This window comes from Sinohyriopsis cumingii, chromosome 4 (assembly GCF_028554795.1).
Source record: "Sinohyriopsis cumingii isolate HCF-2022 chromosome 4, ASM2855479v2, whole genome shotgun sequence".
NCBI classification, from domain to species: domain Eukaryota; kingdom Metazoa; phylum Mollusca; class Bivalvia; order Unionida; family Unionidae; genus Sinohyriopsis; species Sinohyriopsis cumingii.
This window is the reverse complement of record NC_142964.1, coordinates 51,979,573-52,005,054: the sequence shown is the minus strand read 5'-3', so window position 1 is coordinate 52,005,054 and position 25,482 is coordinate 51,979,573. Positions and strand designations below refer to the sequence as shown.

The following is a 25,482-nucleotide window of genomic DNA, read 5'->3' as shown; positions in this document are numbered from 1 at the left end:
TTTGAACACAGGGGAATTCTGCACGGATCGAATTTTATTTCCGCATCAGAGTATATATAATCGAGACAAACGCTTTAACAAAGATTATCTGTGTTTATTGTAGCTCCAGAATGCAGAATCGTTGTTATAATCATGTACAACACGTTCGAGCAGAGACCGCTTTTCGTTAGAAAGAAAAGTGCTTTGTTTTGAGGAACTGGCAATCTAACTTTATGTTTGTATTTCATTAATGTTCATTCAGGCAGACTCTTTTTAAGTGAATACATACTTGTGTATTCTCCAGGTAAAACTAATTGCACATTAACTCAAAACTTCGTCGGACAATTTATTTTTGTTGACTATTTACTAAGATGAAAACCACATCGAAGACTCTAAAGCTATTGACACTATTCCTGTTTCTTTTGACAACGAAAGCCCTGTCTTTGTCTGATCTTGCTTGCATATATTCTGTCCTTGCCTGTGAGACTTGTCGAGAATCGGACGTGAATTTGATTCCTCTTGTGAACAATGGTACGATGGTCGTTTATGTTCATATGGGCTTGACAGCTATAAACGGATATGACGAAGTATCAGGTTCAATCGACGTAGCGACGTACTTTCATCTGTCGTGGAAGGACGAGCGTTTAAGCAACCGTTACATTTGGTATCAGAATAAAACGGCACCAACAGAAATGATGTTTCCCTATACCTCTGTATGGCATCCTTCTTTGCAGCTGGTCAACTCTGTGGATAGTATCAAAGAAGTTGGCGACAAGGCGTACAAAGTCAGAATTATTTTTCCGATAGGTCTCGCCACTTGGAAGCCACGTGTAATCCTGAGATCTTCGTGCAGCGCTAACGTCACGTTCTATCCATTTGATGTGCAAGAGTGTAGCTTTATCTTCACGGCGTGGGACTATAACATGCGGGAAATTGTGTTAAGGCCGAACTACACCACTATAGGTGAGTAATTTAAAACATGTTACTACTACTACCATGAAGACTGCGACGACAACGACGTGACGACGACGAGAATAACAAAACAACTTCAGGAGTTCTGCTACTGCTGCTAACACTAATACCACTGCTGGATTTTGTGTTAGAACAACCACAGCTGTTTGTTTATTGTCCTTTTAAATATCAGTACTGCTAATACTGATTCGGCTGTTTATGTTGCAAATATATATATAAAAAAATGAACCAAAATTTAATGAATATGTGTATTTTGTTTTGATGCAACTATTATTGAGATTAAAATTACTTTCTTGTATTTTTAAAACTCTTTTTGATGGAAGAATTGTCTAAAGGGTAAATTGTTTTTTCCCCCCGATCATGATTTAGGAATAACATTTTATTTGTGTGTGTGTGTGTGTGTGTGTGTGTGTGTGGTTATAGCTATCCTGGCCGATGCGATATGGCTCTGCGACTGTAGTGATTCAGTCAACATCTATACTTAGCAAACGCGGGACCCTATTTGGATCATTTGATAGGGACCCCTGAATTTACACGCGGGGCCCTATTTGGATCATTTGATAGGGACCCCTGAATTTACACGCGGGGCCCCCTGTGAGCACGGAATTTGGAAATAAACTTTTAAACAAGTTTTATATAATATTGAACATAAATTTTCTTCCATCGCTTTAAAATTTCTTTCTCTCAATATCTATATATCTATCTATATTTAAATTACTAACGTGCGGGGGCCCTTATGAGCTCGGGGCCCTGTTTATATTATTTACTTCTTCTCAAAACCTGTTCAGCCAGGATTGTTCCTTGTGATCTATTATATTACAATTTTGTTTTTCGTCGTTTTCTTTGCAATCTTTAGGTTTTTATGGTAGGAATGTTTCTTAATGCACATTCTAACAAACGATTTAGGGTGATCTTTCCGGCAATTTTTTCAGCTTCAAAAGCAACCATGTCAAGTGAAAAATGTAATTTTGACATCTCTTTGTTCTTATACTTCTATGGCAGCCTAAGTGGTTAGAGCGTCCGTTTCGGATGCAGGAGATCGCTGGTTCGAACCTCGACTGAGTCAAACCAAAGACTTTTAAAAATGCTACGTGCAGCTGCCTTGCTTTTCCCGCAGCATTACGAGGTTAGTGTTAGGACTGGTCGGCCTGGTGTCACTGTGTCAGGATAATGTAATTGGATGGAACACAATGCTACATGTATGCGTCATGAAGCCGCAGTGCTATACATCACTATACACATGCTCACTGCAGACATCGTAGCGCGGTGACTGAAAAATTGTTAAAATTACGTTCAAAACCTAATTACACACTCAACAAATCCTCTTGGAAGATATGAGGAAACTTGACAGGAATAGTTAAGGTGACCTGTTCTATCAACTTTCTATCAATTAGAGCTTTCGCTAGCAACCCTCTGGCTGTAAAAGTAACCTTTTGAAAAATTGCCTTTCACCAAATTTAGCCCGCTAAATGATCTTATAAAAGCGTTACACTCGTGAGAACGAAATAAACGATTTCAGGCCAATATGGATCTCTTGTGTATTATTTTAGTTTTTTTAAAAAAATATTATGAAGAATAAATATGAAGATGATGTTATGCGTAGGCAGTAAATAAAAGGGTTCAGTGATATGTAAGCCTCCATGTGAGGAAATACATGTTCCCATTCAGTGTCTTCATTCTTCAAAGATCTTTCAAAGACCACACACAAAAACTACTTAGTGTCTAGGGGTCAAATACAAACACAAATTGTAGAGACAAATACAGTAGAGACACATGTATAAACACCCAACGGTTCTTTTCAGGGCCAAACACTTCTCTCGTAAAGAGATACTAGTCATGTTGCCAAAATCAATTAAAACTCAAAATCCCCTTTTTTGACCCATGATGTGTGAGTGTAGGCCCATATTCTCAAAATTCAAAACCAAGAGACACTTACGTTTTAACTTTCTCTTTTATTCTGGTACAACATTTACAATCCAATTCACAACATAACACTATAACAAGTTCATTGATTTCTTCTAAAGTCATCGACAATATTCCACACGTGCAACAATCCAACGACAAGTTTCACATCACCGATGGAAAAGCGACACTGTTCATGACCCACGTGTCTCTTCCCCAAGGGACCGGTCGCCAAAAGGTGTTTTTGGTGGACGACCTTCGCAGCATCGAAAGAGCCTCGTTCAAATTAACAATCGTCAAGACAAGATGTGCTTTACCTGTGCCATCGTGGTGGGACGAACATATGCCGACAAGAACGACACGGTAGAGTGGAAAGTAGCCTGGAAAACTATTCAACAATTGGACATAACCAAACAACGAAGAGAAGTAGAACTCCTGTTACATCAAGCGGAGATATCCAAAGACACACCCTGCGGGATTCCTGGAATGCAAACATTGCACGTTATCTTGGCTCCACGCTACACCTTAAAGAATCACCCTCAAGAAGTGTGCGAACCTCTGTTGTGTCGATGCACATATTTAAAAGATGGAAAATACATTCACGTCTATCATAACGATGAACATTTCGATTCTATAACCAGTGTCGCTGCATTCCTGGGATACAGCTATTACTGTGAGAAATATGACTATGGCTATAAAAATCGAGAGCAACACAAGCATTGTGGATCGAAATATGAGGGATGTTTGGCCTCTAAACACTGTCTGGACAAAGGGCAAGAACGAGTGCATTGTCCTGCTTGTCTGCGCACGTTTGTCGGCCGTGCCTGTTACCAACAACATCTGAAGACGCAACGTTCACGGAATAAAAGTGCTTGTCAGCTGCTGATATTGTGCCCTACTTGTGGACAAGGCATACATATCAACAGTTCCAAGTCACACGTATGTTCAGGAAAGAAACGATGTCTCATTTAGTTACGAATCGTAAACTTATAACACGAATGATACATTTAAAAATACCATTCCAGACATCAAGAGGAAGATGACGAGAAGAAGAAGAAAGGCAATTTCATTTTCTTTCTTTCGATTTTGAATGCATGCAAAAGACCGGTATTTACACTCCTTATTTCTGCGTGGCTCACCAAGCGTGCGAGAAGTGCATCCAAGAGTCTATCGTTAGTCATTGCCCTTACTGTAGCAAGATTCCTGGAGAAAGTGAAAAAAATCTTTCGAGGACCGAACGCGCTGACCGATTTCGCCCAATGATATTAGACGCCATCGACGAAACGTGGAGCCAAGAGGACATCGAACATTACAGAAATTGTCACCGCTATGCAACGGTGATTTCTTACGATTTCTCGGGATACGATGGGAAATTTCTTCTCAGATACTATACGGAACAAAGTACCGAACGTCCTAAAGTCACTTTGAACGGAGCCAAAATTATTTCCATGCAAGTGGTACAAGTGCAGTTTAACCATTCGATGAGTAACTTGGTTATGCCTTTGAGTCGAAGGCCTAAAGCGTTTGGAATGACAGAAATGACCAAAGGCGATATTCGCACTTTTTCAATACCGAAGCCAATCTACACGCTGTTCTACCCCATTTGCCCGAGTCTCACTACAACGACCCCGACAACATGCGTACTGAACAACGAGAAGCTTTCTACGTTTTGTACCACTCTCACGCCTCAGACCCCTTCGAATTTTAGGAAGAAATGTTAAAGTATTGTCGTTCCGACGTGGACATTTTACGGCGTTGATGTGGAAAATTTTGAGAATTATTCATGGAGTTCGGAGGGATCGATCCTTTGAAAGAAGCCTGCACCATTGCCAAAGCGTGCTCCTTAGTATACCGCCAACGATTCATGCCAGAAAACACCGTGGCTGTCATAAGCCCTCAAACGACGAATTTTGTCAAACATAAATACTCGGTCAAAGCCAACGCTGGATACATTACTTGTGCGACAAGGAAGACAAATGGATCCAACATACTCGAAACGAAGGAGAATTTAAGCGATGCTTATATCACAGTTGTCCAATCTTCTACCCTCAACGTGACACTAAAAATCAGTTTTTGCAACGTAGCATGGAATACTTGTACCAGACTACCTGTTAGCAGCGCTTGAAGTTAAAACAGCAAGGATACCAAGTGGTGGAAATGTGGGAACACGAGTACGATCACCGTTTGAAATCCGATCCCGAATTTTAACCCATCGTGAAAAGTATTCAGTCGCTGCACCCACTGAACCCGCAGGACACTTTGTACGGAGGACGAAACAATGACCCAGCGGTTCATGCAAAATCGAATTTGTCAAACGTTTGATCGAACAAAACATCATTTGATCGATAGTCCACCTCAACAGATCGTGTGGTGTTACAAAGAGTGGCAATCGGCGTACGTTCTCCTGCGAGAAAGTCAAGGAGATTCTATCGTGTTTGTGGAAGGCATTCCTGGCGAAGACTACGGGATCGTGTCTGACCCCAGTCAAACCCATCTGGTCATCTTCGACGACATGGTAAGCGAAGACGAAGAAGAAATTAAAATGTGGTTTACGGGTAAAGGACAATATCGTGATGCCAGTGTCATTTACATCACTCAGAATTTGTTTCAAGTAAAGCCTATCGAAAACCATCAGTCACAATGCTCATTACGTGGTCTCGTTTTAAAGCCCTAAAGATAAATCGCAAGTGCAAGTCTTAGCCAAATAGTTAGGAACGCCTTGGCTGACTGATGCGTACGACAATGCCACTCAAACCCCACACGCCTATTTACTCGTGGATATAAAACCTGCCACCCACGATTATTTGAGATTTCGACCCATCTGTTTCACCACTGGTGCCAAGACGGAGGGCCTGTCGTGTACACGTCCCCGTCGTCGACTTCATAACAACAAAACAAATCTATAAAATCCCCGGACACTTTGAATCTATCTCATACAGCGTCAATATGACGTTCCTTCAGTCTAATCTTCCCTTCAAATTTATTCGTGCCTTGTAGGCAGTAGTCGCGAATAAAATCCACAAATACTTGCTCGTATCCTAGAAGCCAGTCTCAAATGACTCGTACGATGCTTTACGGTGACAGCACGTCAATTACTGCAAGGCATCATTCACATTCCACATCAAACCAAATGCTTTTTTGACAGAAACAAAGTAGCATTGACGCAACTGGCCGATCATCGCATCGACAATCAAACCAAACACCAAATCATTTTGAAACCTGGAGGAGGCGGTTATCTAGGATGTGTCATCATTCGCTCCCTCTTCAAATGGGATCCCATGCACCCAAAGTTCTCCCCAAGAATTCGACAATACGATGTTAATCAACAGTTTGTGAGAAGTCATTCTAGATTAATAGAAGCTATGGAAAACTCTTATCCCTCTTTGAATGGTGGAGACTCTTTAAAAATGGAAATGTTTTGGGAGAATCTCGTGGAAGTTGTAGAAGATAAAGGAGCCGTGGAAGACACAGTGATAAAGTCAAGATAGCCAGAGCAAGAACAATGTTTAGTCTCCTATTTTCCCAAACACCTGCAGAAACATTTACGGAATTGATCAAGAAAGATTGCTATGGATGTCGAAACGATCATCCCAGTCAAATTCCACACAAAAATGTATGATGATGAGTCAAGAAGAAAAATTGGACGAGTATCTGGAGGACGCTTGAAGTCTCATCTCGGAAGAAACCGTATTGCATCAGTGGTATAAAGACTTACGTGATCATTCCTCTCCTCCACTGATCGCTCTAGAGATGCATCACATCGAAGCCTTCTTGGCTCAGAGTGGGGAGACGAAATAAAGAGACGATTACTTGACAGAGATTTTGGGCAAAATAAAAAAGTCAGGGTTTAATTGATGACTTATCATTACCTGTGAAGAAGAAAAAAACAATAAATGAACAACAAACAAAAGAAATGGATACCTGGAAACTTTATTATATTTTGAACAACACTGTTTCTTGGAACTCTCTCGTGTGTGCTAAAGATGAACTGCCTCATCGCAAACCTCAAGACAATCAAACTTATATCATCAACACGGACGACAGTCATCTCCCAGGAACCCACTGTGTAGCCTTCTACTTCCTTAAATAGAGTTGTGTGGAGTATTTTGATTCGTATGGATTACCAAATTTGGAAGATGATATCATCGACTTTATGAGAAGAAATGCCCAGACGACACGATTCAATACTGTGAAATTATAAGGCACATATTCCATGGTGGTGTGTGAACAATATTGTGTGGATAGTCTTCATCAACGCAGTCTTGGATATTCTTTAGAACATTTAGTGACTTCTTTTGATTGTAACTCTTCTAGAAATGAAGACACAGTAGACCGGTGATTTTGTGACCATTATGGCTCTCTTTTGTCTTTAGCTAAGAAACGTAGTATTCATCTATGTCCCAATGTCTTCCCTTCGTGGAAGTCTAACTTCACTTCACAACGTTGTCAACCTTGTTAAAACAATTTGTTTGTTTTTTGTCAATTGCTGGTTGTTTGTTGGTTAAATAAAGAATATTGCGATTTGAAAAAATGTGTATGTCGTTTGTTTTCAAAAACATTTGTGACTATACATGCTCTTTGACTTTTATCTATCCCTCACCATAACGATCAGCTACCATAGCGATCCGACCCAACTAAAATCGTATGGATGTTTTCTATCTCGTCCGTGCTTGAGCCGTATAAAGCGAGAGTCTCCAATCTGACCATCCATTGTTGACTCGTCAACCTATGAAGATGCCTTTAAGACTAGTCAAGCTGAACGAAGCGACGTGAATTTACACCGTGTCAGGCAAAGCGTGATACCGAAGCCTGGTGAGATAGAAAATGTCAGGATATTGAAAGTGACCGAAGGACTGAGAGAAGAGGTCTTCAGAGAGGAAATCAAGAAAGAACAAGAAGAGTGGACGGAAAAACAGCAGAGAGAACAACAGCAGCAGTAACAGCTGGAACCAGACAGAGGATTTTTGTACTGACGTGTAGACACAAATGAGTTCTTCTTCTCTTTCCGAAGACGCAGACCCAATCCTGTGGGAAAGCCTACTACCAGACGGTGACGCAATCTTAGACCATGAAAGATTGCCATAACTACCCGTCAACGCAACAGCTCTTTTCTGGGATACTCAACTCTCTAGAAGAAAGATACTAGTCATATTGCCAAAATTTTTGTATTTTTAGTTTTAAAAAATAGAAGTGTGTCTATGGACAATTCGTTTCTTTGTTTTATGTATATAAAAATTAGAAGTGTGTCTATAAGCAAGTCTTTTCCTTAGCCTGTCAAATAGTGTTTTTGTTTGTAGTTAGTGACTGTAGATAAAAAAGTGAGATAGTGTTTCTTTTAGGTCCGCGCGTTCCTTGTGATGGATTTGATTGATTGATTAGTTGGATTATAGTGGTGTGCGCACGTTGTGCATGTACCACTGTTAATGGTCGCACAGCAACCTGACAATTGATCCTGGGGGAAGGAAAAAGAGCATCATCCCCCAGGCGTTTGTTTGTACAAGGTACACTGGTAATTATAGCCTTCAGCCGCGGGTCCTTTTGGTTCCCATTGCGGTCTGATTGGAGGGCTGTTTCATGAGTGGGAATGGACCCACGCACTCATGATACTAAAATAAATTTTCTGTTTACCAATCACTGTGGTGTCGACCAATGCTGTTGTAATGTCAGTCGCGATTGGTTGGTGACAATGACGTCACACTGAGACACCAATTTTGGGCGGGTGGAAATCGTTCCACATCTCCGCCCTTTGTACGAATGTCCGGACGTGGGAAGCGGAGGAGAGTTCCGGCATCAGACAACCCGCCCGTAGTTGTTTGTAAATGGACCCTAACAACCAATATTGTGTGAGCCACCTGTGCAATTGAGTCAAATTCAAATGAGTCTGATAATTTTCCTAACTCGTAACAATTGAAATAGTACTAGTACATGGTGAGATACCCTAACACTTTTGTTTTTCTAATTGTCTAAGCGAGAAATAAAAGTTTAGTCACTGTTAGGTAATTGGGTTTACATTATGATGCAGGCAACCGAAACGATCAAGTCAGTTTTGTGTGGTTTTATTGAATTGGGAAACCAAGCCAAACTGGTCCCCTTAGATAAATGGCAATTTGTAGCCCTAAGAAGGGCTGTTATTTCTCCCCAGGAGGAAGGTGCCTCGGCTAACTTCTTCCTCGCATATTGCTTCCGCTGTCCGTGTTTCCCTTCACCTTCTGGCTGGAAAACCTTCGAATCCATGGAACCCGCTTAAAACTTCGGCTGCTTCTATCAGTGTATTCACGGGATGTTGAACGTAGGCAACGTTGAACCTTTTCTTGAGGATGTGACGTCCTGTGTGCCACTGCTGCGACGTGGGTTTTCTGTCCTTAATTGACCTCCAGGCTATAAATATAGTTGCTTTCACAAAATCGTGCGCTAACCTGATGTCAGCTGGAGCCATTTGAAGTCCCAGTGCATTTAGCCGCTTTATGTTTGGGTCGCTTTCATTCTGTGTTGTTGCTACCTCTGCTCCCTGTACGGTGACTTTGAAGGTTTTGTCCGGTGGTAGGTCTAATGGGACCTGTGGTGATAGCAGGATTTCTCTGATATCAGCTAGAATTTGTTCTGGTAGCACCTGTTGCATTGTAGAATCTGCAATTGGAGTGCTTGTTCTAGGAGGGGTCCTGCTCTTCACTGGCGGAGGTGATTGTGGTGGTGGTGATGGAGGTTTAGAGACAGTGGTAGCAAATGTCTCTTTACCTTATGTTTTTTGTTTTGGGCGGGGCTGGAGCGTGGTTCGCCTTCTCCTGGGTAGCCTTAGATTTAGTCCTACCCGTTGTTGCTGGTAGTGGTGGTCTATCCGGCTGCTGTAGTTTATTCACTTTAGTGAGTATAGTGGGTTGGGTGCTAGCTGGCTGGATCTGCATATATGTATTACGCTCCCTCTGCTGCTGCGTTCTTCCACGGCGACCTGATAATTGTTTCTGGGAGAAGGAATGAGAGCTCATCCCCCAGGCGTTTATGTGCACACGGGACACTGATAAGTTTAGCCTTCAGGCGCGGGACACTTTGTTGGACCCATAGCGGTCTGACTGGAGGGCTGATTCATTAGAGGGAATGGACCCACGCACTCATGATACTACTAAAATATTTATGTTTACCTGTTTGGTTGAGTGTGAATTTACCTGCACTCACTCAATTTTATGTTAATATATCGGAAATTTATTTTTGGTGTCCGGACGTGGCAAGGGAGGAAAAACGCAGGGAGGCTATCATCTGCTGTCCTTGGTGGTGTCCACAGGATCTAGGTTGATGATTGCGTCGAATTTTGAATTTAGATAATTATTGTTGCCAGAGATGGAAATGATAATATCCTGTGTTGTTGTTTTTTTTATTAATAATTAGGAGAGATATATAATAGGGTTAATAGAGTGTGAATCAGAGAATTTTTGTATTATTATTTTTTTTTTTTTTTTTTTTTTAAATTGTTTATTATTATTATTATTATTATTTCTTTCTTTCTTTATTTATTTTCTTCTTCCTAAATTTGAACCCATGTGAAGTGGAGTGCTCTTCAATGAACCCATGTAAAGTGATGGATAGTAATGAGAGTCTTGTAAGTTTTGGTGTCGGAGGATGTTTTCCTTCACGTCCGCACTTCACAAAAATAAAGTGAAACCGTTCTTTAGTCTGGCTACCCAGCGTTGACTAGTCAACATACACTATGAATAACAGAATTTCCAAATTCTTGGAACTCCAAATGCACCTGGAGTATGCCAGGCTCTTTTTAGATGAGCTGGCCATGGAGGCCATAGCCGAAGCCATGATTAAAGAAGAGGAGATGGACAGGAAAGATAAAGAAGAGCAGGAAAAGAAGAGAGGGATCCTGCCTCACTTCATGCTGAGACCTCTTTGTAAGGTCAAGCCTGAGTTGAGGACACGACCAAGTCCACGGCCGGTACCAGTACCACAACCAGTAAAAGAGAAAAGGAGGCAACGTCATCCACGAGTGTAGAATAGAAGAAGATAGAGGGAAGTCTTCACTATCCCTAAAAGTGAAGACTGGGAAAGTGAAACCAGTAAACCCCCTCTGTGCTAACAGCCACAACCTTAAATTGGGAGCAGGACTGGAGCCGGCGATGTGTCTTTGGTGCCAGGCCTGGGAGATGTAACCAGGTGTATTTGGAGTTTTAAAACTCAGCCCTTTTCAGGGCTAACCAGATCTCTAGAAAAGAGACTATTCAAGATGCCAATTTGTGGGAACGTGGAGTTGTGTGACTATAAACACTGACTCCTTTACGTGTGTGTGTGTGTGTGTGTGTGTGTGTGTTCGTATGCGTTCTCGTACGTTTGTGTGGTAATAATATATATTTGGGTTTGTATACGATAGCCTATGATATTGCATTGCCAATTTTGACCGGTACATGTGACGTGGCAGACGGAAACTCCCGCATACCTTAATCAGGATTTTGTTGCCAAGACATTTTAGAGAATGCTGTAAAATATTTGAATATCTACATTAACATTTCTCAGATAAATGATTCTCGATTTTTAAATTATTATGTATTCTTTTTCATAAATACTTTTTTCACGATTTCAATTTCTCCAAAAGTATTGACGACCTGACGGCTAAATTAGCAGTACTCCTTAAGCACATACACGCCTGGGGGATGTGGTACTAATTCCTTCCCCAAGGAACATTTTGCATCCCTCTGGGGGGCCCGAGTGGCCGAGTGGTCTAAAGCGCTCTCCGTTACGGATCACTGCCATCTCACCTCTGTCTGCGTGGGTTCGAGTCTCCGATTCGGCTAATGTGGGTATGTGAGAAAGCTTGCCAGTAGCTTCTCGTGGGTCGGTGGTTCTTTCTGGGGTTTTCCCGGGTTCTTCCTCCATCAATAATACTGGCCGCCATGTATAGCCTATCGTGTGCTGAAAAATGGCGTTAAACCCTACGTAAATCCAAGTAATCAATCAATCAGTCGATTGACGATAATCTGTGCTCTTCAAATACTGCGAGTTTCTCTATCTCTGTGTGTCACGGTGATATAAAATGGGTAGAAGTCCAGAAATGTTAGATGTTGCAGTCAGTCCATTATATTCCGATATATATATATATATATATATATATATATATATATATATATATATATATATATATATATATATATATATATATATATATATATATATATATATATATGACGATTGGGAACTGGTGGAGTAATCACCCTGGTGTCCCTCCACACCTAACCAAAGAACACATTAAGGCTCTAGGAGTCTTTTACGAAAAAGACTCAATAGACCTTAACTTTACATATATAAAGTGGATGAACACATAGAAACGTGGTTGTACGTCCCATCAAATATAATGGAACGTATACAGTTCGTTAAGACCTTTATATACAGTCAAATCAACTACATAACTCAAACAGTAGATTTAACTGAAACAATGTTGAACACTTTGGAAGACAGAATTATCCATTTTATATGGAATAAAAAAAATACATTATCTTCCAAAAATACTATTATACAAACCCAAGTGAAAGTGGATTCGGGCTACCTCATTTATGTAATAAACAAATACCATATGTAATCAACAGAAGCCTTAAAGAAACATTTCATTATCTATGGATATTCATGCAAACAATTCGATTTTATCTACATAAATAATAAACTAACCAAATGTTTGAAAGCTCCACGGAAATGCAAATGTATGAGCGATATTTTATATCAATATAGAGATAATAAAGAATTGTGGAAAATTTATCAAAATCATAAAGTTTACTTAAAACTTAATGAAAACTTGCTGAAAACACTAGAATGCCTGTGGAGGTTAAAAAAACCGCCCAAAACAACGCTCATCTGGAAATCGATTTGGAAGAAATTGGAGGGAATTAAATCACCCTACAACCAAACAACGATGTTTTTATATTTGCATGACATCTAGATGACCTTTAATAGGCATGTCATCCATCTTATCCCTCCGTGTTATCTATGTGGGCAAAGTGTGGATTCTAAAAAACACATTATCCTCCACTGCCCAAAACGGCGACTGCAAGAGACAAAATTAAAAAAGCACTGCTACAGAAACAGGGAGGGATTCAAGATAACAACTTCCTTTATACGAATGAAATCTGTGATGAAGATTTATATAAAGATTTAAAGGACTTTAGTAATATTATAAAGCCGCAAAAAAGAGAATTGTTTTAATTAAATAACCCTTCAAGGAATAAAAGTGTAAATGTGGGACTTTAGTAATATTATAAAGCCGCAAAAAAAGAGAAATGTTTTAATTAAATAACCCTTGAAGGAATAAAAGTGTAAATGTGGGGGGACGGATGGGGGATGGACTCTGGTTTGTCATCCCAATTGGGGATGACACCGCCAGTGCGCGGGCCAGGGTTCGGCTCCTCATCACCTTCATACATTGTTCGAATTTTAAAAAAGTAAATTTTTAAATTATATACAATTATTTTTATCACAGAAATCATAGAAGGCACAGAGTTCCAAATGAATATTATGGCTGCTCCCTAAATTTTGTTTTAAAAAATATGAGAGGGGAGACAAGGACGGGTGGTGGATGAAACTGGTTAATCAATTCATTAGGGACTGATTCCAGCCAGTGCGCAGGGCCAGATCCACTCCCTCACACCCTCCCATAGTCACTCATCTCATTACTACCACTGTAAACTAAATCACTCCAATAAATAAAAACGCTAATTAAAAAAAATGTTTTTTTTCCCTATTAATTTTATTTCTTTCGTCCAACCTATAACGGGGCAGACCATATTAGACTACAAGTAAGTTTATTAACTATTAACTGTATTATCTCGTAGAACCCTCTTAATCTTAACTCTGATAGGTACATCAACAAACACACTGGGGACTGTGTATTGACCGAACCGAGTAACGAGTACGTGATGGCGTGATAGCAATGCTACGTGACTAACGCGAGGTAGTACGGGTCACACGTGATCTCCCGAAAGGGGCGGTCAATAAATAAGAACATTACGAACACAACAACATTGGGAATATAAGAACAATACTAACAACTTAGAAATAGTAAATCATGCACAGAACATACACTCACACAATTTATTTTAACTTTGATTGTTTTCCTTTTATTTTCTTCCATATTTTCTACAAAAAATAATTAGATAGAAACATGGTAGGAGACAATAAACTCCCATTTGTGAGGAGCCATGTCCCTACCAGATCAACCAATTTTTCTTAGATAGCCCTTCTAAAATAATACAACTTGATGAAATTTGATCTTTAAAAATGCCGTTCATACAAAAACACAAACATGCATAACAATATAGCAATACACATATAACAATATAGTAATACATGCATAACAATATAACAATACACATATAACAAACACTGGACACCATGATCCTTAGCAAAGATCACTAATTAAAGAAGACTCAATAAACAAGCCTAGGTTTACCAGAAACTTGAGTCTATAGAAAACACTAGTTTAGGGTGGTGCATAAAACCTAGTCAAAATTGTATAAAATTTTACCAAAACTCTATTTGTTTTCACACATGCACAATCACAGTTAATGGAATAACACACATATATAAAAACATTTAATCTTTCGGCAATAGGGGGTCCTCTCTATGATGGTTCTGAGAGGGACCGCACCAATAAAAGGAAGGAAGGAAAGAAAACAGTAAGATATGAAAGAAGACATGAATAAAAAATTGACGAAAGCAAAATAAGTAAGGAGAATTTCAACTTTAAGTCGAAAAACAGAAAATGGAAAACTGAATGCATACGATCACTTGCTTAAATGAAAATATTTGTGATTTTGGTAGAAATAAATGAAAAGTAGAGATAGCATAGGTACATATAAATTGATTTACTAAAGATTTGTAATGATTTTTGCCAGCATCTGAGTCTCTGTATAATATAAAATCTGTTTGAATAAAATTGTCCAATTATTTAGTAAATATAATGAAAACCTCAATCATAAATGACGCCAATATTCGTGTATTGCCTCAGTGGAATACAATAATAAAGTTCCTACCGATGTTTAACAGGCACGCCCAGCGATCAATCAACAACGTATCTTGATGTGTTTATTATAGGGATGATACTACCATGACAGGCATAATTGAGTTGACTTCCAGGTCGAGATAAGAATTGGTCCGATGAACTAAATAAATATCATAATAAAGTTCGATTGGAAAAATAATTGTTCTCGCTTGGTTTCAGACACATTTGATGAATGTGCTTTCATTTGATAACTACTAGTTTAGTCCCTCATTGCTGCCGAGTTTCAAATGTGCATAATTCAACATCATGTACACTCAGGCCAATATAACTCTGACATTATGAGGAACATAGCAAAACACATTCAAGAATCGGTATAAGGTACGCTAATTATGTCAATTTTATTTATTTTAAAAAATATTATTCTAGAGTGAAATGACAAATAATACAAGTACATGGTGGATTTTTGGGTCAGAAACTGAATCAGATATTCAATAACTGAACCATTTATCGACCGAATTGTTGAGATAGTGAAATATTGCTTCTCAGTCAGTTAAGTTTAAATTAACATATGTCGACTATTTTATATGTCGCAGAATTATCAATAGAAAAAAATATTGTGGTATTTTAGTCCAGCTAGAATCTCTTCCATATGAATATGCCAGTGGGAAAACTAGATAACACGCACAACCTACCTACTAGGGCAGATAGCTTGGCTCTAAATGCGTTACCAATTTTCGTCTCTAATCAGTTTGTGGGAAACTTTCTCCCAGATCATATTAAATTTTTGTATAACTGTTTCTATTTACAATTGGCATTTTTTAAAATAAAGAGTATATTTTTTTTTTAATTCACATGCGTGTTCTTTTCATAATCATTTGTCAGAAATAATTGATTTGGTTTGGTTTGGTGTTTTACGGCACTGCAGCACCTGAGAGTGTAGGAATACTACCTTGCCCTGGTTGGTGATCAGTTTTAGTTACGAGACCAACGCGATTGAGCCGCCGCCACCCCACGTGACAATACAATCCCTTGCCTTGTGGACAAGCACATTGAATTTAGCAATTAAATTCTTTGTTTCTTTCTTCTTTCTTTCCCTCTCTATCTCTCTCTCTTACACACACACACACACACACACACACACACACACACACACACACACACACATTTACCTGTCTTAAATGGTCGCGTTTGAAGAAACAATGATCCTAACACAGTGACTAATCTGGACTGCTTTGATGGCAGAAATGTAACTCTTACACTTCTGGTTGCGAGTTGAACTACTGCGGGTTCATCTTAAAATATCACCCTTACCACGTGGACAAGCACATTGGATGTAACATGTTAAAATCCAATGTTGCCTCTCTCTCTCTCTCTCTCCACACACACACACACACACACACACACACACACACATTTTCCTCTTTTAAATGGTCGTACTTGAATACAGTGATCTTGATGTTTAGCGAAAGCAAAGCAAATCTCTATGTCCGTGCGGATATGTATTTCTCAGTTATTGTTTGATACTGAAAAATATTGTAAACGAGTTCTTGGACAAATTGCACGAAATATTGGGAGCGCGATACGATCAAGAACGAGTTCGCGTTATTTTTTCTGTATCAGACCTATAACCTTTCTTTATATACTCCAAAAATACATAAACTTTGAACATAACACATTTTGAAAGTTCATAAAATATATTCTTGTTGTAAAAAAAAACCTAATTTTAACAACTGGAACGGTAGGTAAAGGCTTAAAGCTAACAACAAAATGTCCCCACAATTAGAATTCTCGGTATCTAAAAGTAGCACTGGCTCCGAAACATTGACGCACGAACGATGAACGAAAGCTGTGCTAAATGTCGACGCTGTTATCAAAGAAACAGAGAAAGTGTAAGAGAAACAGAACATCAACTGGAAACAGATCACTAGCATTGGCTTTTTTATTATGCTGTTTTAAGCTCAGGGTCAGATTGTCAGACTGTTTATGTAAGCTCTTTGACATAAACGAAAACATGCACCGATGTTTGCATCGAGTATCTGGCAAGAGGGCGGACTTCTATCGTCTTGCGTCGGCATTGTACATTCAGCCCCAAGTCGATGGTTCATATTCTGGAAATTTGTTGTTCCATTAAGGACAAAGTTCATCCTTACAGGTTCCTCCATGTAAAACTTCAATTTATATGCCAAAAGAGCATTATGGTTTACAGAGAATTCATTTGTATCAGAACTTTCTCTTGAAGTTAAAGGTCACGTGATTTATATGTTTAGCTCATAAAGCAATTAACCTACAAATCGGAGATAACTTTTGGATCTTCTCCATTTCTACCTTCTCCTCCTCACTCTTTCAAAGCCTCCAACGTCAGAGGTAATTGATATCTATCGTGCGGATTGCTCGCGCGTACTTTAATCAAAGATGATATGTTTATAATTAATAAGGTAGAAGTGATAATTCATCGAAAAGTAAGTATACGAGTATCCTTCCTTGATCGAAATGCGTTAGCAGTGATAACATTCATTATTCCGTTAGAGATTAAATACACCATGAGTAAATTTAGAATTCGAAAAGTTTCCGAATAAACGAATGAATATATTTATAAACTAACATGACTTTTAAACTCTTGGTATAAAGCAATTCAATGTACCTATGATTATGGTATATTAAATGATGGCGTAAGAATATGCATATAATTATGGTTTCAACAGCAAACTTCTATACGCTCTAGATCAATGATAAACGTTCACTTATTAATAAGAAAAAAAATAATTAAAGAAAACCTCAACCAACATTCACTCCAATTAAAGACATCATCAGCAACAAATTCTTCGAGTAATTTCGATATCCCACAACACTGAACGAAGAACTCAATTTGATATTTGTGAACTCCGATATTGTCGAGTAGAACATTCTGGGAAATAGCTGCTCCGTTGCTGAGAGTCATTCTCTTTAAAGTCCATTCTGTAATTAGTGTCAACGATGAAGGAGACAAAAAAAGTATCACGTTCACCTAGAATTCGTGTATTCTCTATATCTTCTCTCAGTAAATCGTATTTCGACAGTGTCAATATTGGTATACAAGATTTCAAACAAAATATTATATTTTTGGAAGGAAACGTAACCGTAAAACTACATTTCTGAAAACGATTCTGAACTGAGTTGTAACTCATGTGTGGACAACGAGGACATGGTTTATAGAGTACGTTTAAATAGGTCTTTCGTCTTACGGCGCCGATTTTTAAACATTATTGTCTCCAAAGAACTGCATATATTAAATAATGCTGTGCTGGCGAAAGGAAAAGAATTCATCCAAAATGTGCTCAAATAAGCATTGTTGAATGCTGGAAAAATGTGTTGATCTAGACAGGAAAATAGCGCTTTGGATATCTTTTTAATGCCACAGATCCACTCGAGATAAATTGAAGAAGTGTGTTATATCTGTTGAGGGACAAGGACTACGACCCCCAGAATGTCCGCAAAGTCAAAGAAAAATAACCCCTTATCATAAGAAAGGAGGACAGAGGTCCTTACACAAAAGCCATGACGAATATTGTGCGTGTCACGACCAAGGGAATTGGCTTTCAGAATGTCCTGAACTCAACAGGAAAATAAGAGAAAAGGGAGGAGACAAGAGATTTCAGGAAAAGAAGTGTCAACCATAGGAAAATCAAATCAAGACTCTCACAAAAATGGACCATGTCACATGTTTGAAATTTAACTGCGATTTCTATTCATGTTAATATACCCAATGTAAGTAAAAATCACAATATTCTTGATTTATTATTATTATTATTACCATCATTTAAAATAATATAACTAAGTTTACATACTGACAGCCATTAGCATATTGGTGTGTGAAACCTTTTTTATTTTCTTAACCTGGCGCCTGCATTGCTGTTTTCCCCTTTTGCATGATTGGCCCAGTAAAGCACATCGTTCCGACAGCGCACTACCTGGCACTGGAACGGATTGCAATTCATAATCCTTAAAGGTCCATATGCGCCTTTTGAAGTAAACCTGTCCTAACCAACGCGGTTTTCAATTATGTGAATGCCCACCAGCCTTCCTCTGGTAAGCCCTACCCGATTTGTTATGTGACGTGCCGGCATTTGCTTGTCAGACGAATCAAAGAAGCCTCTCTCAACACAAGAAGACATGCTGCACGCGCACCCAAGACATATTTGTTTGGTAAGATCTCCGTCATAGTCTCGGAGTTTTCAATGAAATGTCAGTGTTTTATTTGGACGATTGGATCTAGTTGAGAAGTGATAGTGATGGACGTGTCTGGACTGAAGATTTTCATTTAGCTTTTACTGTAGAAGACGGTCCTCGCGGATTTCCATTTTCGCCCTCTGTATTGCATTGTTCACAAGTTCTTTAAGGGGTTCGGTTTCTTCGGGGGTGGGGAGACAGGTGTTCAAGTTTCACTAGGTGAGATGTCAAGACAAATCTTTTAACCTTGTACAAAACGTTTGAATGTCAGTGCATATGCTTCGAAATCTCAGTGTAAAATTATTATTATACGTTCAGTAGTTTTATTTTATGCTGAGTAAGAGCACACTTTCTTTTCATATATGAAGTGATTAAAAAGTTAAAGAATTTTAAAAAGAAATTAAAACTAAGGTTTTTCTAATTAAAGCATATAGTGATTCCTTTCTGTTTTTTTAATAAGAACCCCGTCATCAAGTAAGATATGTTGCCATCGGGTAAAGCACTGCCGTCTAGTCCGAGAATATACAAATGTTCTTTTAAGAGAAATTAAATCGTCCACAATCAGGACAGAGCTTTTGTCTTCAAAGTCAAATTCACCCCACCCCTCTTTTTCTGATACCATTCATTATCATAGCATATCGTAATGCACGAAACATAGCCTGATATTCGTACAAATCACCATGACAACTATTCATAGCGAATATGGAATGTGCTGTAAGTACGTTCACACTGCTGTATTTGGATGGATAAGAAATAATCTAACATGATCTAGCAGATTCAACAATATTTGGTACAGATTTAGTTCAGATAAATTCCCAGAGCCGTTCAGCATTTATACAGTTGCAATGTCTCACTTAAATTAAAATACCTGATCGCTCGTCTGTGTATGGAATGTACTTTAAATGGCAACATTTCATTTGATTGCATTTGTCCCTGCAGACATATGTTTTGGTGGGAAATGTATTTTTTTTTAGCAATACGATTAGATTACCACGAAAAATTTATTAGACTATGTGGCACCAATGAGAAGAAAATTATTCTTAATACTCATAATAAATGTCTGACTATGGGTTGAAAGTATTCGTCCTTTTTGTGTGCATTCCATTTTCTGATCACAGTAATAATGGACAGTTAATTACACTATATGCATGCATTCGTATTTTCGCGAAATTTGCAAAGGGGAAAATTATCTGGAAAGTTTAAGAGCTATGATTTTGTGTTCTTGAATATTGGTATGGATCGCTTGGATCTCTTAAGCTTTATTCGATATGCCATGGAAAGTCAGACTATGGTTTCAAAAACGAAAATGAAATGAAAACAGAGCGAAGCAGGTTTTCTGACGCGAGACGGTATGAAGAGCTTTCACAAAGGTATATTAAATAAATTATGAATGCAAAGCATACAAATTAACACCTTTAAGATAAAGAAGAACAGTAAAAAAATTAAAGGCATACGCTACGGAAGTTCTATATACCAGTCATACGGTCTCTGTTCGCAAGCGGTACTTCGCTTGCTGGTATGCACATCTGGTTGTAAATGTAGAGTTCTGCATGTAAGATATAACAAACATTAGAATGTTTGCACTTGAATTAACTGATTGCATCCCAATGACTGTATTAGAACAACTGATCTCATGGTCCTTTGTTCTAATTCAAATTCAAATTCTCTTGAATGACATAAAAAGGTACCTTGTCGGGAAAACTGCATCTTGTGTACAAAGTACAGTGACCCAGCTTGGCCATATATCAAGTATAATGACCATATATCAAATCTACTCGACACTGGATAGAGTGTTCCATTAACTCCACGGTACAAGTCTCATGATTTTATTTTCATCTAACTAGGACAATTAACAATCACGATGTCGCATAGAAACCATATATTGATCACACTGAGATAACACAATTTCTCTGCATATAGTAAAATAATTCTTTAAAATTTAAAATTACTGCTTTCATTTTTTTGTCTTTGACGATTTTTCCCGTGACAATTTCACTGATTTACATCCGCTGGCGAAGTAAGAACGGAGTCTTCTATATTACTCCTTTCATCAAACAAAATGGTACATAGGATGTTATTTCCTTTCTCTTGCTTAGTTCACGAGTCGTGAATCTTACTGCAAGCAAATAAAAATCGAGAACCAGTATTAGGCAGTTATTCTTCAAATATGCCGTGTCAATAGTAATAATGTCATCACTCTATTCCACAGATTTAAAATTATATAATAACCTTCACATATTCGGATACGATGACTATCGAGTTTAACATTATATTTAAATAGTCAACATATACAGACTGTAAGATCTGTGAAATCGTTTCAAAAGGTGCACTACGTTAACACCTGACAATGCACTAATGGGTGGGGTGGGGGCAATTTTTTGATTACTTAATGAACAATGGGAAAAAAATGAAAAATGTATTAATCAACATCTATATATTTCAGCATTTGACACAAGTCGAGATGAGAATATCGAGTTTTGATTTTAGAAAGGTATTCCCCAGAGATGTACATCGTTATAATGTTGACCATGGACGTGGTAGCTCTTCTATCCATTCTATTTTCATTCCCATAATGCAATCAAGATTCACATTTCGAATAGATTTTATATCGGTTAATTGATCCAATAAAAGCATAAATGTTTTCATTACTGTTATTTTGACTCACTTTATTGTTCGATATCCTATTACTCGTTTGACGCTCGTCGATGACTTGCTACATTTATCTTAAAATTAATATTAATATTCATTTAATCGCAGAAAAAGAATGCAACAAAAATGACATGGTTTGCGGATCAAAATGACGAAGCAACAGAGTCAGTTTCTTAAACAAAGCTATCGCCTTATCCCCTGCATTAATGCCACTTGTAACTATGGTAATTCGTGTAATTATAGAACCATCAACATTAGCATACAACCACTACTACTACTACTATTTATAATAATAATAATAATAATAATAATAGTAATAATATGACAGCGCCGGTGGCCTAAATGGTTCGAGCGTCGTGTGTTCGAACCACGACCGAGTCATAGTCATAAAAATTATACTAGCAGTTGCCTCCCTTAGCGCACAGCATTAAGAGGTTAGTGTTAAGGACTGGTCGGTATGGTGAGCGGATAATTTGACTCGATGGGACTTAATGCTGCATGTCTGTGGCATGATGTCCCAGTGCTAAACTTCGCTATAAACTGACCTACTGCAGATAGCGTTGCGATATGACTGTACAATTGCTAAAGTTACGTTAAAAATCAAAATCACACACACACACACACACACACACACACACACACACACACTAATAATAATAATAATAATAAGTAGAAGAAGAAAAAGAGAGACAAGTAGTAGAAGTAGTATATGCACTAAAAAATGGTGTCGTTACATCTTGTTGTGTAGTACAAAATTGTTGACGGACTGTCTTTCCCCCCCGTGCTCTGTACAAAATAATTTAAAATTATTCGAAAGTTTTAATTTTTTCATCTCTTACGTTTGATTGAGAAGCCAATATTAACCAGCAGTAGATAGACTCGAAGGCACCCAACCCCACCCCACCCCCGTGTTCCGTACCTATTTTTGCGATGTTACAGAATATAGTCAAACAGGAAGTGGCAAAGGCACTGACATGTTCCTGTATTTTCTGTAAAAGATGCATACCAGGGGTGTTTATTCCTTTTGAATCTTTCAATGAATAAAGTTGTATGAAATGATCCGCAGCAGCACGTGCAGCATGTTGGACACCTGCAAATATTTGAGTGGCCATGCAGCGGGAGTATTTGGAGTGAATGCACTGACTTACTGATCACTAATAATTAACTTTGTTGCACAGTGTACCAATATTGATTGCTTTTTTAAATACCCCATCGACTATAAAAATCGGGTTAGAGCAATAAATATGTTTCAGACCTCAGTGCTATCTCTGATTAAAAAATAAACAATTGGATGATCTACTCCCTTTCTTCTTATATTCTAGATATGAAATACTACGAGATTAATGGAGAATGGACGGTCATGTCAACACAGGCAAGCAATTACGAAGACGACGATAAGTCCTTCATGAAATTTTCTTTGAAGATAAGGCGGAACTCCATGTATTACGTCATTAACATCGTCCTTCCCACAGTTCTACTGGGTCTACTGAATGGTTTTGTATTTCTTATTCCTGCTGCGTCAGGAGAGCGGGTCGGGTTCTCCATCACTTGTTTCTTATCCAATGTTGTCCTGCTGAACATGATCATGAACTTCATGCCGAGAACGTCAGCACCCATATCATTGCTCTGCTATTACGTCACCATGATGATGATCTTCAGCGCATTTATCTCGCTTATAGCCATTCTGACGCTTCGAGTCTACCACAAAGCAGACGACAACGTGGAAATCCCGCGCTGGCTCGCGAAAATCACGTTCTTTCTCACCTGCAAATGCAGAAAAAGGTCCAACCGGGTTAAATCCAAAGAAAACTCAGATGTGGGGTCCGCACATGGAAAGAACTACACAAAATCGGCGGAGTCTGGTTCCAGCTCTATTAAGATGGATATTGCGAAGAATGGCAATGATGCAAAGCGGAAGAGATCGCAGAATGAAGAACAAGCAGAGAGAGACCATGCTTTTGATGCTGAAGAAGATGTTAGCCCCATGGCATGGAAATCTTTTGGAAAACTGCTGGATTTCTTCGCCTTCGTATGTTTCCTGGCTGGTCAAGGGCTGTTTAGTTTCTGTTTTCTGCTCCCTCTAGGACTGAGCTACCAAAACCAGTTAGAATAGTTGCCCCTGGGTGATGGTTTGGTCTTAAATGTTTAAGGAATGTTACCATAGGCCGAAATTTGTAACTTTATATGCATACATACATACACACACTTATACATACATACATACATACATACATACATACATACATACATACATACATACATACATACATACATACATACATACATACATACACACACATGCACACTTATACATACATACATACATACATAATTACATACATACATACATACAAACATACACACACATACACACACTTATACATACATACATACATACATACATACATACATACATACATACATATCATATCATACAGACGTACATGCATATGTACGAATGTGCAAGATAGTAGGTATTGAGGAAAAATAGCAAAATATGTGACAATGGACACTATTCTGAACGGTTCCTTATTAACCGAGGAATGAGTCAAGTATTCGTTTAGTCATTGTCTTTGTTTTATGATAGTGAACTGTTGTGGTTTCATTCAGTGTGCATATTTACTCTATAAACATAGATTTTGTAAATTTTAATTCCGTAGATTATATCCAATTAAATAATGTAAGTGTCTTGATTAACATTTATAACAATGATGAAAAATTTCATAATTGTCTTACACAATGTTTATTTAACTTTTTGTTATAATTATTTGTCAGTACCTTGCCTTGGTCTTCATGGGGTCAGGTTGTAGCTTTTGCTGTAGTGGAGACAACATTCCTCATCCGAAAATGATATAACAAGTACATCTGCAGGTAAAATAATAATCTAGTTGCAATTTTGTCTGTCTTGGGGTCGTTTAATTATGATATCATTTGACTTAAATAACACTATGTGCATGTCAACAACAATATAATCATTAATTATACTCATCGTATGGTGATTATGTATGACATATTGAAGCTTTCTCATATTGGTCATAATCATAGCTGGATGATATAAATATGTATCTTTAAACAATCAATCTTTATTTCTACCTGTCGTATATTTTCATACATATTCGTTATTTTGTATATACTAATCTTTCATTCTACCTGTCGTATATTTAGCATATATTTATCATTATTTTGTATATACTAATCTTTATTTCTGCCTGTCGTGTAGTTTGCCTACATCTTTCAATATTTTCTATATACTAATCTTTATGCTTTTGTTGTTTTACTCTGTGACATTTTTTCTTGCAATCAAATTATATTTATTGTACTTAAATTATTATATCATGCAATGGGAAGGAAATAAAGATGATAACTATTTAACTAAACATTATATCTAATTTGTAGCTAATGACGTTTTAATTATGTTCTATTACGTCTTTATATTGAGTTTTGATAATAGGAAAATAACTGATCCATTGGCCAATATATTACAATCCAGAACTTTCATTTCTCAGTCTAGTCTTGTCATAAACTTGCCATAAACAGTTCAAATCTCTGGAATAATAAGTCTCTGTGGCACTTATATTTCTTGTTTTCCACGAGTACAACAAACACTTTACAATTTTAGAAACTTTACTATTATTGGCTTCCTATAACCGTTATTGTTCTGAGGTACCGTTAAACGTGATACATACATACTCACCATTCAAACATATTACTGTCACACTGTACGGTTGGGGACAAACTACACGAATTTACCCAAAAGAATTATTTCAGGATAAGGAAAACATCCAACCCGAATC

At 38.0% G+C, this 25,482-nt stretch overlaps 1 protein-coding gene across 1 annotated transcript; it reads left to right on the top strand.

The window, feature by feature from the left end:
• Positions 1-17: 17 nt before the first annotated feature.
• On the top strand, positions 18-24,897 carry LOC149801158 (acetylcholine receptor subunit beta-type lev-1-like). The gene is made up of 2 exons (XM_089954277.1): positions 18-942; positions 23,011-24,897. Exons 1-2 carry the CDS (start codon positions 351-353, stop codon positions 23,799-23,801), a joined length of 1,383 nt encoding a protein of 460 aa, XP_089810403.1. The 5' UTR covers positions 18-350; the 3' UTR covers positions 23,802-24,897.
• The last annotated feature ends 585 nt before the right edge of the window (positions 24,898-25,482 follow it).